This window comes from Pseudoliparis swirei, chromosome 16 (genome assembly GCF_029220125.1).
Source record: "Pseudoliparis swirei isolate HS2019 ecotype Mariana Trench chromosome 16, NWPU_hadal_v1, whole genome shotgun sequence".
NCBI lineage: Eukaryota > Metazoa > Chordata > Actinopteri > Perciformes > Liparidae > Pseudoliparis > Pseudoliparis swirei.
This window is the reverse complement of record NC_079403.1, coordinates 11,215,191-11,233,183: the sequence shown is the minus strand read 5'-3', so window position 1 is coordinate 11,233,183 and position 17,993 is coordinate 11,215,191. Positions and strand designations below refer to the sequence as shown.

The window sequence follows — 17,993 nt, the reverse complement described above, 5'->3', positions numbered from 1 at the left end:
TGATTTACAGCCCTGGCCACTTATGATGCCAACCTCTGATTGGTTTGAGGAGATACATGACATCACCTCCCCCCAACTGAGCCCCGCCCACTTTAAATTGTGAGAAAGGCCCAAACTATAAACGGGTCTATAAATGGGAGAAAACTAGTGACTTAAGACTTAAGTTGTGTCGTCAAGACTGGCTCAGAATGAACTGTCGACTCTGACCCCGATGTGAACGGTTCCTCTCTCTCCTCCCTCAGCCTACATCCCCACGCCCATCTACTTCGGCGCCGTGATCGACACCACCTGCATGCTGTGGCAGCAGGACTGCGGCGTGCACGGCTCCTGCTCGGAGTACGACGTCACCTCCTTCCGCTTCGTCTACTTTGGCCTGGCGGCCAGCCTCAAGTTTGTGGGCTTCATCTTCATCTTCCTCACCTGGTACTCGATCAAGCACAAGGAGGATCGGGCCGATCGCTGGCGCCAGCGCCTCCCTCCTCTGGGCACGGTCAGCGAGCTCATCTGCCACGCCGGAGGCCACAAAAGCCACGCTCGCACCCGCTCCTGCCCCGTGTTCATCCCGCCGCGGCTCGACCCGCCCGCCGCCCTGCTGCTCAGCCGGGGCCACAGCAGCCTCAGCTGCCCCGGCAACGCCCTCAAAGCATTAACCCCGCCCACCCTGTTGCCGCACTGCAGCGCCCGCGTCTGAGAGCGCTCTGCGCGTCCCTCCGGGGGTCCATTGTGAGACGTGCCTTCCTGTTTGTGTTTGTCGCCGCACAGTGTCTGCTTCCCACCAATCGGACGCCGGGCGGCGCTCCACGGCTGCTGGACGACATGCAGGCGGAGACGCAGCCGCCACCTTCAAAGGGCTGCTCGTTGTTGCTCGTACGGGAGGCTGACGCGGGTTCCTTAGTTCTGAGCGTATCGGCCGTCGCCACACAGGAGGTCAGACCTCCGCTTGAAGGTTTCCGATGATGCAAAGACATCACATGGTGCTTCCGTTAACGGGCAGGGCATTAACGTCTCTGTACAGATGAGTCATCAACCGCCTCTAAAGCACAACTGACACACCTGTACTATGCAAGATCCGATGTCCAGCTCCTCCCTCTGTACAGCCCCCTGTATGACATCGGTATCTCTTTCTTAGTCCCCGCTCAATCGCGACACGTTATCGTCGGCTCATTCATAATTCCATGTTCTCTTCCAGTCTGAGCTCTGAACACATCAGCATATCTTGTATTTGAGCCTTCTCCGCCTTTCCTCTTTTCTGCTGTTGTTTCGATCATAAGAATTGAAGAAGTGTTTTTCATTTATTTCCCTTCCTGTTTAGCACCAGTGCCTCTCGGCGGTCTCGGGCCGGTCCAGTTCTCAAAGCGAGCGCCCTGTCCTCTCAGCTGAGGGACTCTTCCGCTCGGTCCGGTAACAGATGTCACTGAACTTTTATGTTTGCGCCCGTTTGAGGAAGCTCCTCCCCCTTGGCCAGGTAACATGTAGCTTAAAGCCAATGGTACAGTGTTCAATGACTTCTATGAAATCTATATTTCATCACACACCACACTACTTAACTGTCATAATGTGGAATCATTTGCCAAATGGCAAAAAAGATGAATGAATAAGAAAGGTCGCTCGTCTCTGACCATGTGCTGACGCTACTGTACGTCCAGAAGATGTGATTGTACATGTGTTGTGGAGATTCTAAAGAGTGTGGCAAAGACTTCAACACAATTTGACCACATTTAATACACAACTTCTTTAAAGTTAAGTTATTTGTGTCTTATCTATCGCAAACCACCAACCACAAATGAAAGGAGGCCTGAAATCCTAAAGGTCCTCAGATGTACATAGTAGTTCTCTAGTAGTCTAGGCTTTTAAGAAAGTAGTGCAGCAAGCATGTGAAACAATGGTGACACAATGGTGACACAATGGTCCCCTTTTATCAGCAGGAGTAACAGGATGTGGATTATTCGGTGTTTGGGGCCCCCTAGTGGACAAAGAGGTGATTGTGTGAAGGCCAGTGAATTTGTGTCTACTATGAAATACTTGGTTAAAAGGTTAACTACTAAACTAGTCACTGCACAAAGGTCAAGTTACCATCGTGGGTTTTTCTTTTAATTTGGGCTCATGTTATTTTCTTAAGTGGCTTATGGATCTACAGCTTCCTTTGACAAGGACAGGAAGTCCTTTGTTCAATATTAGACACATTAGTAAGTTAAAAAGAAATGTATGAGACAAGTCTAATAAAGTTATTTCATAAATGATTCAGATCAGTTGGATTACATTCTGTTATTAAAAGTGTGCAACGGAATGGATGATCTGATGCAGGGAATACATTTTAAAAGTTAACCTTTTTGGCCAAGGTTCGTGGGCTTCTGCCGGTGAAGATTATCACGTGGTAACGGCATAACTCATTTTAGTATTATCGTGACTTAGTGGCTGAAATGTCATATTCATAAGTGATGATTGTGTAAATATCAACAGATCAAATGAAGCGTACTATAGAGCTCACGCATAGTTAGAAGCATAGTTATGAATTTACCCATGAAATTGTAGTTGAAATGAAAATAATATCTCAAAGTGAGGATGTCTCATTGTGCCTGAACAGTATTATTCACACGCTAAGGGTCATCATGTGGGAGGAGTCGGGTTATCGTCATGGTTCTCTACCATTCCTCGCGCTCTGAGTTCATCGCAGCTTCAAAAGAGGAATACCAATGTGTGATTATTGATCGGGTCCCGTGTGTGACTAGAAAGCCAAATGTGAGTCATCTTACAATAAAGTATTTATTACATTCACTTTGCGTTGTGGCTGCTTACGCAACACTATTCTGATCAAATACCAAATGAACATGTTTGAGTGAAAATGTTTAAAATTTAGATTGTAATTCTACTCTTATACCTACTGAACCGTTCAGTCTTCAGCTTTTACCTCGTGACTCCACTGCTACGCCGATGTACACAGGGAAGGGTAGAGAATCATCCAGCAGTGGCACAGATCATTATTATTATGAGACACGACGGTCCTGTACAAATACGACTTGGGAGTCGGTGTCCTGCTGTTCAAACGACTGGCAGGCGACTCCACCTCGACTGTTCCTGTGTTTACAACATTTTACTCTCAGTATTTGAACCGAAAGTGAATTTCCTGTCAAGAACAGAATAAAGAAGCTGTATTCTGAAAGTCGAGCTCTCCTCAGCAGCAGAGGTCCAATTGATGTTTGCGAACTCTTGGTTTACAAATGCCTTGAATACTTGATGCGTCATTAAAGAAATGGATTAAAAATGGACTTTGAAGAATGAGTTATTGCAGAGCGTTGTTTCATGTGGTGCGACAAAACTTGACGGCGGACGCATCACAAGTTTGAAAGGGTTTATTTCTTAACAGCTTCCTGGTTTTCCTGAAACCAGTTGTTCTAAAACAAAGATAAAGGACAGCGTCCGCTTTTTGCAGAACCATATTGGACCCAGAAGCGACCTCTGGATGAGCGACGGGTATAAAGGTGAACATATGTTGTCCCGACTGTGCGGTCATACATGAAGCTGGAACACAGTGCATAGCACCGGTTTGTATGGACGAGTTACATGGAAACAATAACCCAACGCTGAGGAGGATCAGAACATAAGAATTCAAGTCTGACAACGAGCATGTACCAGCTCTTGGTGATTGTGTCAGTATTAGCTTGTGGTTTGTAATAATAATTTTACTTAAAATAAAATGCTGTGATTAGTGCTGCACGTGTAACTGTAAAGTCAGAGCTGGTGCAACTCCTCAGGTCAAGCTGTCGGTATATTTACTGTTGACTGTCCCATGATTGTCTAAACTTTCGGATACTACTAATGCTGTATGGCAAGGAGATCAAAATAATACAAAAAACATTCATCAAGTCTGAGGTCTGAGTGATTTGTGAAGCCCATGTGGATTCATGTGGATTCTGTAAACTTTTCTGACGTCGGACGTTTAAAAAAAAGTAGCGAGTAGAAATAATCTTTAAGTTTCAGAAAATCTCCTTTTACACATAGACACATTTCATATCCACATCACGTGGACTAGTTCAAAAGTGCATTTTAACCTTTTTATTGATATGGAGTGTGTACTGGTGAATGGGCAGGTTTATGATTCAGAGATTCTTCAGACTGGAGCACCTAACGCTGACTCATGCTAACTATTCATTCAGATGTTGAAATGGTTTCACCACTCACTTATTTTTCATAAAAACATTAAAATCATCAATGGTGTTATCCGTGCGAAATTAAAAATGTTTTAATCCCGACACTTGAGTTTAGCTGCATTAAGGCTTTTTCTTTTCTAAATATATATTTGAAAAAAAAGAAAAACATAAAACTACTAATTCCTGTAAGCACCTGTAAAAAAATAAACAATAACATTAATACTCATGATACAACTCTGACCGACTGAGGTGGCATCGCTTGCTCTTGGCAAGCTCATCTCCCAATAACTGTCTCTATGGCGACCAGCGGCTCGTCGGCCTCAGAGCGTCTGATTGGAGGGCCGAGGCAGAGAACCGCTGCCCTCGTAGTCCAGGGTGAGGGGCAGCGTGGACTGAGGCAGCACCTGTGCTACCAGCCCGACCCGAGTCTGTGTGGTGGAGGGGCTCCGGGTGGTGCTGGCCGGCACCTTGGGCCTCAACGTCTGTGGGGATAAAGGGAGGTAGCCTTGGGCCTGGAAAATGTCCTCCTCTTCCTCGAGGTCCAGGCCGAGACCCCGAGGGCCGGGCTCCAGCGGGGCCTGCAGGCTGTTGTGACGACTCAGCAGGTTGTCTTGTCGGGTCTCCAGCTCCGTCATTCCATTCCCGCTGAACATCTCTCCTTCTAGCTCCTCCAGCTGCTGCGGCCACATGTCGCTCTGGAAGATAGCCCCGTCTCTTTTTGGACCTGGTGGTAACATCACGGGGGATTCTGACATCACAGACACCTCGAGTCGGTTTAAAAGCCTCTCGGGAAGGTCGTTGACAACCGATTCCAGTTTCCTTTCCAGTGTGGGCCTGGGTGGGTGGTGCTGACGGCGTTTGGCTGGGGGCGGGGGTGGTGTGGCGAGCCTCTGCGGCCAGGCCCGGCCAGACGTCGCTGGCTGGGGCCAACTCATCCCCGCTGCCCTCTTCAAAGCCTCCACCCCCGGCCCCGGAGCCCAGCTCTGGCAGGGTGGAGTCGTCATGGGTTCGATTGAATTTGTTGTCTGCGTGTCGCAGTGCAAACATATTATCTATATCCTTCTGGAAGTTGACCCAGTTGTCTGGGCTGGGGCTGTAGTCAGGCCTACGTTCATAAAGGCTTTCGTTTATGCTATACAGATCCTCCAGGCCCTGCCAGTTCACCTCCTCGTCTGTCAAGTTGGGAAGTTTAACCCTGTCGTCCGTCCCATATCGGCTGTGTGCTGCCAAACAGAGAAACAGAAGACTGTGAGAAGGAGCTCTTTTCAAGTTCACTCAGACACCATGCAGCGATGCCCAGAGCAGCCAGTTCCATAGGGGTCGAGGCCCCAAGCAAAAAAAAAAAACACACACACAAATTCACATACAAACTGCAGAGCAGACAAACACAGCACCCACACTGAGCTCGAGCCATGAGTAGTGCAAACACATGCGGCCGTAGACATTCACATGAGAGAGACGGACTGAAAGGAGAAACATGAAGTGATCCGTCAGAACAGACGAACATACTGAGCTGCACATAACAAAAAATATATGGAATGGCGTAGTTAATGATAGGTCTGCACTGGATTGAAATGCAAAGTCAGGCAACCTGGAATAAAATAATTTAGCAGCAGAGGACACAAAAAGGTGATGAATAAAAAACAGACAAGGAGCTTTCTGCTGAAGAGTGGATGCCCACACAGAATCATGGAGAAATACAAAATATATATTCGAAAAAGACACGAATGAAAGAAAATTTGCAGGAAAAAAAAGCTCAAGTGTCCGCAAGTGAAAGCTGAGGAAAAGAAGCATCGGTGCCACGTGTCTCTCCTCGTGAGGTCAGCTCTAGTGGAGCTGGAGGATGGAGATGGTCGACAGAGGGACTCACAGGAAGGAGAGGCTCGCTCTCCTCTTGGACTGCTTTCCATGCTGCTGTTGCCTGGTAAGCAGGTATCAGAAACAGAGGTCAAAAGGGCAGAGGTCAGTGGGAGGACGGAGAGGTCACAGCAACTCAAGTGTCCACTCTACCACGAGCTAACGGCCACGAGAGGCCTCTGAGGGTCATGCTACAGCGGAGCGCTAATGTGATGACGCTTTATTTGTAGATATGGCTGAAATGACATGGAGGGTAATATTAAAGGAATAGTCCAACATGCCCCCCCCCCCCAACCCCTCAGATGTAGATTGTTAATTGTAAATGGAGCGGTTGAGTCTTTTGACCACTTGAAGCGATGAACCCTCCTCCCTACTTTTACCCTCCACACACACATTCATCAAACTGATGGCGGCGGCTGCACAGCAACGAGCCCGACGGCTCATCAGGATGTCATCTAGTGCTCATTCACACTCACACCCTGACGGCTCAGCCTTCGGGAGCAACGTGTGGACTGAGTGACCCGGGCATCGGACAGCCCATCTTCTTGTGGCCCAGAAGAGAAGATTGACAGCGCTCTCATTGCATGAAGCTCCAGCCAGGAGACGGTCAGCCTAGCTTAGCATAGAGACTGGAAGCAGGGGGACAGAGATAGCCACTCCCCTAAAACCACAAATGACAGATTCTGCTTTGGTAACCAGCTGTGGACTAAAGCTTAATATTGAGTGTACAGATGTGAGAGGGGCGTTGACCTTCTGACTCTGCAAGAAAGCAAATAAGCTGACTGGCCAAAAGGTCCGACTCGTGAGGCGGGACGGTCCAGCATCATGCGTCGTCGTTCACGTGCACTCGATGCTCGGGTCTCAGGGAGAAGCACAGATTCAGCACCTCACTATGTGACCCCATCGTTCTTATTTAGCCATGCTATCATAAGAGAAGCTAAAGAGGCTTCATTTAGGGGGGGGGGGTAACTGCTTTAAATGTTTCACTCTCAAGCAAAGCTGTGAAAATATGCAGCAGACAACATCTGCCATGTGTTCAGAGTGATTGTTTGGGGTGGCGACACATGAATGTGCTTCGATGAGAAGGAAACAACCCTCTGGTTATGAGTTGTTAGCGTGTCCCCAGCATGCAGCCACAGATTAAGCGCCAGCAACTCCATGGATGGATGGATTAGTGGGAATGAGGCAATTGGGCCCATGCAGGTGTTAAAGAAGAAGCCACTGAAGAGAAACAAAAATTGGTGGATACCTGTGTGGCTCATAGCTTCCTCCATCTTTACCTCCTGATCGGAAAAATAAAAGCAATCGATTGTTAATGCTGTGAATCGGGAAGATACGAGAGGGAAATAAATAGATCATTCACACTGAAGAGTTCTTCATGCACAGCTGCGACTCCCTATGGAGAAATGAATTATCCAATGATCAGAATGAGGGAGGGAGGAACGACAAGTCAAGAGATTTGGATTTGAATGGAGGAAAACTGGGAGGAAAAGTTTGAAAGGTCATACGATTGGGCTGCATGGAGATGATGATCAGAACTGAGTGTTTTGTGAGGCGGAGAGCTCAACGGGGGTTTCCCTTTCAAAGGAAAACACACACGCTTATCCAGTCAGGTGATCGTGGCCCTTAAGTCACACTCCGCAAATAGATGTCAATGTTCGATCCATTTCACCAGATAGTTATATCATATTAATCTATTCCTCAAAACAAAAAAACATCACTCGCTGGAACCACAACACTAATTTCCATCGGTTCAAGGAGCTGGCGTCACGCGGAGCAAAGCAGCCAGGACCAGGAGGAGATGTGAGGCTGCTAGGGGACCGGTCCACCGCGCCAACACTGGAACACAACCGGCTCGCTCAGAGCAGCTTGGCACTCTCCGGCTGGTAATTACAGACATTACGTTTTTATCCACGGGACATAAACAGCGCAGCCGCTTCATGCCACACACAGACGCTACGGCGCTGCCATGCGGCACGCGGGCTCCGGTCGTCGCTGCGTTACTTAATAACTACCTCCGTCTGCTGGGATGTTTGCCCAGTGAAGGATGCGTGGATCATGTGGTGGTCGTAAAAAAGAAAAATACATTGTGGCTGATTATGGCAGCGATGCATGACGGGCTCAAATAAAACGAAAGGCTCAACTGCCTTGATGACAGCGCCCTCCAAATAATATCTTTAACACCCGGTGAGTCACGACGAGGACGACGGCCAGGGCGTTCGACTGTGACGGGGCCTCGTTTGGCTGAAGAATGCTCTCGTTCAAAGCTCAGTGCGTGGACAGGAAGTGGGGAAACTCTTCCTCCAGAGTGGAGGTTCCTGTGCTGAGAGAGAGAGGTCTGAGTGTGTGTCCTTATGAAGAGAACATTCAACACGAGAGACACACAACACTGTGAAGGTTCCTTGAACTCCACCTAAAATCTCTGGGTCATCCACAAACACCTGCAGCATGCAGATATGTGGCAACACACACCACTGAGACTGAAACCGACTGGACACACGGCAGAAGACGAGACTCAAACACACACATGTCCCTAACTCATATTACTAATTCAGCTTTAAGTGTTCATTTCACTCATTTTAATTGAATAGTTTAACGCATTAACTTGTCCAATTCTTCTGAGTGTAACATCTGTTTCAGTCATTGTTGGCATAACAACGACCACTAAACCCAGTGGAACAGTCCACATGCCCGACAACTGTTGGACAGCGAACTAGGGATCAATAAACGGCAGAAAGTGAGCATGTTTACCTGTGTCCAGGCCTTTCGGGCGGGGGTTACACTGCTTGTAACCTTGACAACTCCTCATCTCCATCAGCTGGGCATGGAGAGAGTTCAGTACATCCCGATCCATTGTGTACACCGCGTTGGTCAGCTGCACGGGTACAACACACACAGACATGTAACCATCACACTGATAATGTGGTTTTAAATGAGCATGTTTAGCCATCTCCAGGATGCTCCTTCTCCCACAATAGAAATACAGTTTTTTAAAATGCAAGTGCCTCTGAAAAGGCTTCGCAAAGGAGAGAAAAAGAAGACAGACGCAAACAACTAGCACAGCTGTTCACCCACCTGGTAGGGGTCATTGTTGAGGTCAAAGTACTCCAGGAAGCCGGTGGAGAACTCGCAGAACAGCGTGTTGTGGGTCTCGTTGATGGTTCTCAGGCACCAGTAGGTGTTGTTGTTGGAGCTGGTGCAGGCGCAGAACCCACCCACTAGAAGGACATCAAGATTCATTGGAAACGTAAATTCCACCGCAACTACGAACAAATACCGAAACAGACCGGACAAACGATTCATTATCAAATGAGCTTGAAGCTGGAAGTCAAGACACATACATGTCCAGAAGGGAGCGGTCTGCCAGTGGTCATTGTTGTGTGTGAAGCAGGTGAGGCCGGGCAGGCTGCAGTCGTCCCCCTTCTTCTGGCGTTTCTTCTCCTTCCTTTCCTTCTTTCTCCTTCGGATCTCGTTGTACAACTGGGCCTTTCCATCTAATTCGAGCGCTGGCTCCCTGTGGGGAGAAACGTGAGAGAATTACACAACAGCGCTGATGCAACGATGACATCAGCCCCTGCCCTCTCCAGTGCCAGTAACCGCAGTGGGGGGGGGGGAAGAGGATCCGGAGGGGACTTCCAGAAGGCATCGCCCAGAATATGACAGCCTGTTACTTTCATGTTTAAGCTCTTACTAGGTCCAATTTTCTCTGGGATGACATTGTCGCCACTGTCCCCCTCAATCCCCCCGGCCTGAACACAGAACAGGCGCGGCAACAAAAAACTGCTGCTTTGTCGCGGCGCAATCTGTTTCCAATGTCTCCTGGTGCGAGCTGATCGCTGTGTTTGAGGGATCGACTGAGTTCCCCTCTGTTGAGTCATTCTGAGTCATTTTGTCTTTCCACACACACACACACACACACACACACACAAAGATCCCATGCCATGCATCTGCATTCAAACTCGATTCTAGAAACAAACATCTAGACAAACATCGTCAACTCAGCACGGTACACAGCTACAACACACACATGCTGGGCCTACAGAGTCATGGAAATGAATGTGAGCTTCATGTTCAAACTGACATGCAGTGGCCATGCAAGATATTCAAAATGCACAGTGAAACAGCACGATGAGATACAATCGTTACACGTCATCGGGTGCATCGCGGTCAGTATGTCATGACAACAGGGAAAAGGTCAAACTAAATGCAGCAAACCCACGATGAGAGGGGAAGAGGGACTCACTTAAAGGGATGGAGTTGATCATTCCTGCTCTTCATTCTCTTTGCCTTGTTTCTGTCTCCTTTGCTAAAATAGCTGTTGTTTGTATACACAGAAAAAGAGACTAAGGACTCCAGTAGGGTTTTGCATCAGGCCTCACACCGGTTATTGAGAACTTGCATTCTGTGTGGAAATAACATGAAAGAGAGAAACTTCTTTTTGAGGTGGAGTAGAGATGACCCACCTCTTCTTTCCACAGTCGCACTCATCTGGTCGTGTCCTCTTCAGGTGGCCTCTCACTTCACGCAGGTTCTTGATTTTGTCTTGAAGTTCTTCAATCTGGAATTAAATATGCAACAAAGACCCTCATTTATTTTGAACTATTAAGACAAATCCTTGACCTCTGACCAAATGAGTGACCTGGAGAAGGTGCCTGTGCATCTGTGCGTGTGTGTGTGTGTGTGTGTGTGTGTGTGTGTGTGTGTAGGCCTATGGTCTGGCATCCTGAGCTGCAGACACTCACCTCCTGGTCCACATAGCTCTTGTGGTCTTTCCAGGCCCTGGAGGACTGGTAGATTTCTCTTTCACAATGAACACTGTCATTCATCAAGATGTAACACCTGGAAAGAGATGCAGAGAAGCCCGTCATACTCGGCTCTTTTGACAGACTCACAGTAAATATGAATGTGAAGTCCCTCCTGAGATTCTGAAGGGAGGCGGCCTTCTTACTTGTGGGTCACTTTCACAGAGTGTGGGTATCCCACGGCATTGGTGTCATCCGCCAGCATCTCCTCTGAACCGTCATCCGACCCCAGATGAAACTCGGGGTCTTCTGGGTTGTAGTGGCGCTTTGAGATGACACGGCGGCGGACAGCAGACCGATCATCTGCTTGGAGGTCAATGTCATATATCTGACCTTCAAACTCCACCGACAGGGACCTGGTCTGCCGGGTGTGGACGAAACGTGGACGATAACCTATAAAATGACAAAAGAAAAAGAAAATTCTTAAGCAAGCTTTTATATTCATGTCCAATTTCACTAATTTAGTATACTTTAATGGAGTCATCAACTTCTTATGTCAGTGCTCCTGAAATAAGTATAGAACGCTGGTTTGTCCACTTCTGAGTGTTTCCGCTTTTAGGCCTTTTCTGGAGTGTGTTTTAAAAGGTTATCAGTGTTCAAACGTCAGTTGCACCTTTCCTCAGCAACACTAGAGGGCAACACACCACAACCCCAACAGCACACACACTCAAGGCAGAGTGCACAGAAGAATTGCAGGACTTGTTGCAGGATGTTTGCTTTTCGTCTCCCCTTAGGAGCATAAAGTCAAGGCTTCAGCCTTTGCAGATTTATTTTCCTCCAAATTATTTTGATAGACAGACATCATACAGTGTTGAAAGTGGAAAAAAAGAAGATTCATGTCTACTCACGACGAACTGACGAGGAAGATAACTGGCGGTGGGAACGGCGGTCGGACCTGGAGGGGCTGAGGAGTCGGTCCCCGCAGTCACAGCCCCGCTCTCTGTTGTCGTAACTGCTGCGGGGCTTCAGGCTGCGGGCCCTCTTCCTGGAGCCTTCTTTCGAGCCACCTTTGCACTTCTGTATCCTCCACTTCCCTGTGATCTCCTCCACACAATGCCATTTCTGCACAACGACAACCGCAGCAGAAATAAACAGGGAGAAACAAAAGTCTCTCGGCCAACTACATTTACAAGTGTAGATTTGAAGCAATCAAGTCTCCTCGAGCTGGATCCCTTTAGGACAAGTCCGTGTTACTATAACAATGAACAGATTTTCACGCAAAGCCAATAATGAGTGAAAAATGTAATCTCAGACAAAAGCCTCCGTTTCAATTTGAGAAACTCTTTGAGAAACGCATTCTTCTGAAAGATATATCAGGCATATCGCAGCCTGTGGGAAAGAATGGCATCCAAAAGCAGCAGGGAAGATAAACCCAAACGACCACGTGAAATGAATAGAGGCTGTCTGGTGTCTCGAAAATAAAAAGGAACACCCGATCACTCTCACACGGGGTAAGTGCGTCACCAGCCTAATTGTATAAATGCATGTCCACGCATTTGTCCTCCATATTCCAGCTTTCTCAACATTTATTCCCACTCGGAAGAAAGAAAACTGAACTAATTGCTGTGAGGAGTGTCGCTGGTTATGTTTTGTATAAATGGATGAGACACATCTGTAGAGCGCAGTGCCGATGATCGGTGGCGAGTGTGGGAACTAAAGTCCAAACAAAGGGCCGTGAAGCAGCTCCGGTTTCTTCTGGAAGGCTCATAGAGTGACGAAGGGCTTGCGGGCTAAACCGAGCTGTTATATCAGCATTAGACAAGACAAGAGAGAGAGAGAGAGTGAGGGATGAAAATAATCTCTGTAATTCTTTATCCTTCTCTCTCGCTCTCCCTCCTGCGAGTGCTTATCGGGCTCAACAGCACCGCTGCAGCAGAGCAGCACAGCAGAGATGGATGAGAAACTGAGGTGGAGGGAGGGGGGTGGGGGGGGGGGGTGGAGAGGGATCAGCAGACATGGATGACCAGGCAGGCAGAAACATGAGCAGATAGTGGAAGACCCAAAGTGTGTACCCCTGAAACTATACAGTAAGAGACTTCTGTCTGTCCCTCGTGAGTAAATCTGGTGAACCCGGAACAAACACACATCGCTATCGCTCAATCGATCCCAAAGGGACGCAGAAGCTTGACGACCAAAACACAACGGAGGCTTTGCTCTTTGAAAGATCTGGTCTCTCTGAACCAAGTTCATGCGGTCAGCTTCAAAAGGCAACAATTTTCGAGGCTTTTAACCCTTGTGTTGCCTTCGGGTCAATATGACCCGATTCAATGTTTAACCCTCCTGTTACCTTTATATTTACTAACATATTTTACCCTTGAGGTCAATATGACCCCAGCTATTAAAATCTCTAGAAAATTATTAGAATTAATATTGTTTTCCAAGTTTAAGTGTGAGGTACTTTATGTTTGTTTGTTGACTCCCGAAAGAACACCGACATTAAACATTGAATCGGGTCAAATTGACCCGAAGGCGACAGGAGGATTAAATATTGAATCGGGTCAAAATGACCCGAAGGCAACACAAGGGTTAAAAAAAAAAAAAAAAACGAAATGGAGTTCAAGACTGAAGTTTAAGGTCCTTATTAAGGACCTCGATGCTTCAGTTTTTTTATTTTTTAGATGAGTTGTCATTTAAAGGAAATCCACAAACTGTACAACACTGTAAAACTGACATGGTGGAAAAAAGAGAGATAACAACAAGATGAAGATGAGCGATAAAGCCCTGCCTGCTGGTGGAAGTACCGTCTCCCCTGTAATTGTGGGAGACAAACACCACAGGCTCTCACGCTGCTCACTGGGAGGTCATGTTAAATCCTGCCAGACGGGCCACTTATGGACAGACCGTATCCTGCATGCTATGCAGCAACATAGTATGATGTACACTGTAAACGGTTACAGCTGCAAGAAGACAAATGTTTTGTGCACTATTACAGGTGCACACACACACATGTACTGTAGTCACAGCCTCCCACGCATACACACACACACACCACACCGCTGAGCTCAACTGGAGCTGCTCCATCGCTGTCTTTAATAACTGATTGTTTCATACACACATTTATGTGACCCTAAACTGGATCTGGAGCGCATTAGTCAGCCCCCCAGAAACCCTGCCTGTCATTTATCGCTACCTTAAACTTGTAACAATTTGTATTGTTCTGGTCCGTGCGCTCCAAGGCCACATACTGCACCACTTGGCTGTTGCTGCCAGCAAATTAATGGGCACAGATGAAACAGATGAAAGGGAAGTTCCAACAAATTAACGAAACAGTGCAAAAGGATCCAATTATGAACCAACTGATGCACTTTAAATGGCTATTTCACTTGTGGCCCTGTGGAATAGCCCAACAGGCTCCATGCTCATGACAGTGAGAACTGAAGACTCCTTCCTCAGTGGATATCAGGGGCTCATTTCATTTGCACATGGGTGTGTTTGTTTTACCTGTCCAGGCTGCTCGCAGGGCGTCTGGAATTCGGCCTGCTGGCAAGTCTCTTTGACCTTCTTGTACTTGGGAAGGCTGTTGGTGTTCTGAGGGTTCACCGAGTCTTCCTTCTTCCTCAGGATCTTTCTGCGCGGCACAACAAGTGAACACAATTCGGAGGAAATCAGCATCGACTCACAGACTCAATGTAATATCCAAAGAGTAAAGCATGACTGGACTGAGCTGAAAGTTGAAGTCACCGTTTCCTGTTTTTTTAACTTTCAGTCCCTGTCAGTCCTGTGTGCCTCTGATGGCCATGGCCAGTGAATGGATGAGTTATGAAGCATGTCTGCGTGCCAGAGGGTCTGGGCATGCAGCTCAGCCTCCCACCAGGGCTCAGCTCCAGGCCACGCTGTGTGACCCGGGCTTGGCACCGCGTTAAACTGCACTGCCCCTTTCTCCTCTGCTACGACCACAAGGCCTGGCTGAGTCTCTGCGAAGGCCATGCCAACCTCCCGATCCCCAACCATCTGCCAACATGGCCCAGCTGCCTGCGACCCACAGACAGAACGCCGGCGACTTCGACGCACAGAACAACCTGTGGCCGTTGTGTTGTGCGATCCTGTCTCGCGCTGCGTTCCATGGGAAAACGGCCAATGTTCACACACTGGCTCGGCTGTAGTCTCAACACTTTAGCCAAGGGTGATTAAAGAGCTCACAGTTGTGGTCGACGTCGCTCCCCGATGGCTGCATTATGCAGATTATGAGATTCTCAAACAACAGTCAGCCCCATCTGTCTGTCAGCAATTCACGGGATGGGAGGAAGGGTACTGTAAGGTCATGTGAGGATATTGAATCATAGAGTATATCACATGACCAGTGAGAGAACTGTACAAGAAACATTAGCTCCTCTGTGTGTGTGTGTGCTGCAACAGCAGTGCTTGAGTAACAGAGCGAAAGGTCCGTGGAGGCTAATCTCAGTATTTAGAGACAGGCGCACAAGCTGGCAGCCTTTATGAACAGTGTGGATTAATGGAGGAATGGATTAAAAGAGCTAAAGCCCCTACATGTCAAAGGTTACAGTCTTTTCCTTTCGTACACAGCAGTCCAGAGACCAACTAGTTCTTCTGCCACAGAAACATGCGCCAGCAGGAGGCTGATCTGTATGCACAGCAGCACAGCTAACGAGTGCTTCTTTTGTGCTCTTGGATGCGTGTCTGCAGATGTTGGCAAATGAGCAAATTAGTGGAAAGGAGATGACAGGGCCAGGTCAGCGATTTGGGGGGAAATAGGGATTGTGAGGAAATGATGGTGGGGGAAAAACAGCAGCTGTGTGGGAGAACGCCACACGCCGTGATATACAGGATCTTTACACACGCCGCCCGTAACATCTGAACTCAACCAGTGTTACTGTTCTCTCCCGCCATGTCTTTCCTCTCTCTAGTCTCTATTATCTTTTTAACTGTCTTGGGCACCTGTATGATGCAACGTCTTGATGAGATTCTTTCCAAGCAGTCAGGTGTCAGTCAGTGAACCCTTGGCGTTACCACAGCGTAACATGTTAAGTGAACAAAAGCGTGCTGTCAGTTTGGAGGTGTTATTTTTCTGCAACATATATCACGCAGCAGAGTAGAGGTTAAATAAATAACTGACAGGGTTTGAGCGAGAGTTTGTGCTTGCGTGCGCTACAAAAAAACCAGTCTTGGGGAAACAGGCAAACGCTGGCTACAGCGTGGCTGCTGCATTCCTCACCGGGGGAGCCGGTGACATGTCCTGTGAGAGGAGTGAGTGTGAGCCTTCCAGCCATTCCTCAGGTAACATCATCCTGAGCCTGGCGAGTCTTTGTTTACTCTGCGTGTGTCTAGCTATCTGCCTCTGCCTCTGCCAGTGCACGAACAGCAGGTCGAGTCAGATTTAGGGCCCCGATCAATGTTCTTAAAACATGCCCCTTTAAAGCCCCTTTAAGAGACTTTCTTTTGGTAAAAGGTCAAAGGACCTGGTTACACATGTGTCAGCGCCTCTTGCGTGAGCTGTCAAAATGTGCCAGCCGCTTAAAGCTTCACCAAACAACTTTGAACATGTCAACCTCATCCACCACCACCGCCTTCCAAGCCAACTGTGGTCAGGAAATGTCTGTCAGACAGAAAAAAGGGATGTGTTTCTGGAATAGGCAACGTCGTTGAGCCTTGCACATTTCGGGTTCATTGAAATGCTTTGTCAGGTTTTGTGTGACACACAATGCTCTGCAATGACATGGATGTGGTGTGGAAAGGGAATAAAGAACTAAAGTTTACCCTCGCTCCACCAGGAATGTGTCTCTCCAGACTGTGGGTTTCCGGTTGGGTTTGAATCTGGGAAAACAAAACGCTCAAAGTTTCTAGATTTCATATGGCCTATGCACTCGCCGTCAGTTACAGGATGTCAGGCATGCAGTTCGCCAATATTATGGTTGATCATAGCGAGCTTAAGACCTTGTGGGTTCATGGGAATAGTGTTAATGCCATTTGAGCACTAAATTGATTACCCCTGTTCTTTATGTGGTTTTTCTATGTGACTTTTTTCTTTCTTTTATACTGCAGATGGATTAACAATAGCCGTTTGTGCTTTTTTATGCTGAGTATAGTAGTCTGTGCATTGGGTTTGCTGGGGAAACAAATGATTCAACTTGCAAACAAATTCTACTTCAGAAGCAGAATCTCAGTGAAAAGTCCTACAGCCAAGGAAAATCCACCAAATTGCCCCAAATCCACTTTGTGCTCACTTGGAGCAAAAGCAACTATTTTGGCTATGGAAATTTGCATGTTCTCAATAATGGAAACAATTAATACAACTGTTGCAATTACTGTACATTATATCGATTTTACAGCATGGATCCATACACACCTATTGCCAGTCTTTTCCTGTTCCAACAGCTTAAGGATGGACTTTCCGTCCATGTCTGGAGGCGTGTCCAGCCCAGCAATGTGGAGAATTGTGGGAGCTAGGTCAATGTTTAGCACCAAATGAGGGTTTCTGAAGAAATACATGCACAGAAAATGTTGTTAATTGTCTGAAATATATACAATGATGATAGATTAAAGAAAAGATGGATCACAATGCACCCAGCACAGCCCAGAAGCTCTGATCATTTTAGTTGTTACTTGGACTTACACTGCCCCTGGCTCGATGTTGGGTCCCCTCAAAAAGAACGGCACACGGATGTCAAAGTCATACGGCATTGACTTGCCCTTGATTAGGCCAAACTGACCAATGTGGTAGCCATGGTCTGCTGTATAGATGATGTAAGTGTTGTCCAGCTCTCCAGTTTCCTCGAGCATTTCAAACACCTAAGAAGATAAATGAGTGAGGATAAGAAGATACAACACACAGACATTTAGAGGAAATGCCTCAGAGGAACAAATATGAAAACCCTAAAAGAAAGTCCATCAGTAATGACACTTACTTTCTGCATTGAGTCATCTACAGACATGAGCGTCTGCAACCGCTTTCGATGTAGAAAGTTGGTGAATTCCATGTGGATGGGTCTCATGGGACCGGTGTACTGCATGATCCAGTGTTTGTCCATATTTGGGGCATAGTTGTAGCTGGGGGTGCTAGTAGGAGGGCACAAAGGAGGGAGACATGAGACAGGCATTTGAAAAGACAAAAAGCACTTGTATTTAGATGCATGTATATACTGTAGACCTGATGGAGTCTCATAGCGGTAAGAAATTAATCATGGGGAGTTATCAGAACACGTAACATCTATGAACACACCATTTAAGA

General features: G+C 47.3%; 2 protein-coding genes across 2 annotated transcripts in view; one reads left to right on the top strand and one right to left on the bottom strand.

The window, feature by feature from the left end:
• The window catches only part of LOC130206021 (solute carrier organic anion transporter family member 5A1), a 29,413-nt gene extending 26,638 nt beyond the window's left edge, over positions 1-2,775 (top strand). Inside the window, exon 10 of the mRNA XM_056433693.1 lies at positions 243-2,775. Coding sequence (XP_056289668.1) covers positions 243-691 — 449 coding nt within the window. The 3' untranslated portion in view covers positions 692-2,775. The remainder of the gene's footprint in view (positions 1-242) is intronic.
• A 560-nt stretch (positions 2,776-3,335) lies between these two features.
• The window catches only part of sulf1 (sulfatase 1), a 34,843-nt gene continuing 20,185 nt past the window's right edge, over positions 3,336-17,993 (bottom strand). Inside the window, 15 exon segments of the mRNA XM_056433692.1 lie at positions 3,336-4,988; positions 4,990-5,371; positions 8,757-8,880; positions 9,081-9,223; positions 9,347-9,519; positions 10,249-10,320; positions 10,469-10,563; positions 10,748-10,844; positions 10,954-11,200; positions 11,656-11,869; positions 14,249-14,375; positions 16,523-16,579; positions 17,112-17,240; positions 17,379-17,554; positions 17,671-17,821. Of these exon segments, the coding sequence (XP_056289667.1) occupies positions 4,469-4,988; positions 4,990-5,371; positions 8,757-8,880; positions 9,081-9,223; positions 9,347-9,519; positions 10,249-10,320; positions 10,469-10,563; positions 10,748-10,844; positions 10,954-11,200; positions 11,656-11,869; positions 14,249-14,375; positions 16,523-16,579; positions 17,112-17,240; positions 17,379-17,554; positions 17,671-17,821 (2,707 nt within the window). The 3' untranslated portion in view covers positions 3,336-4,468.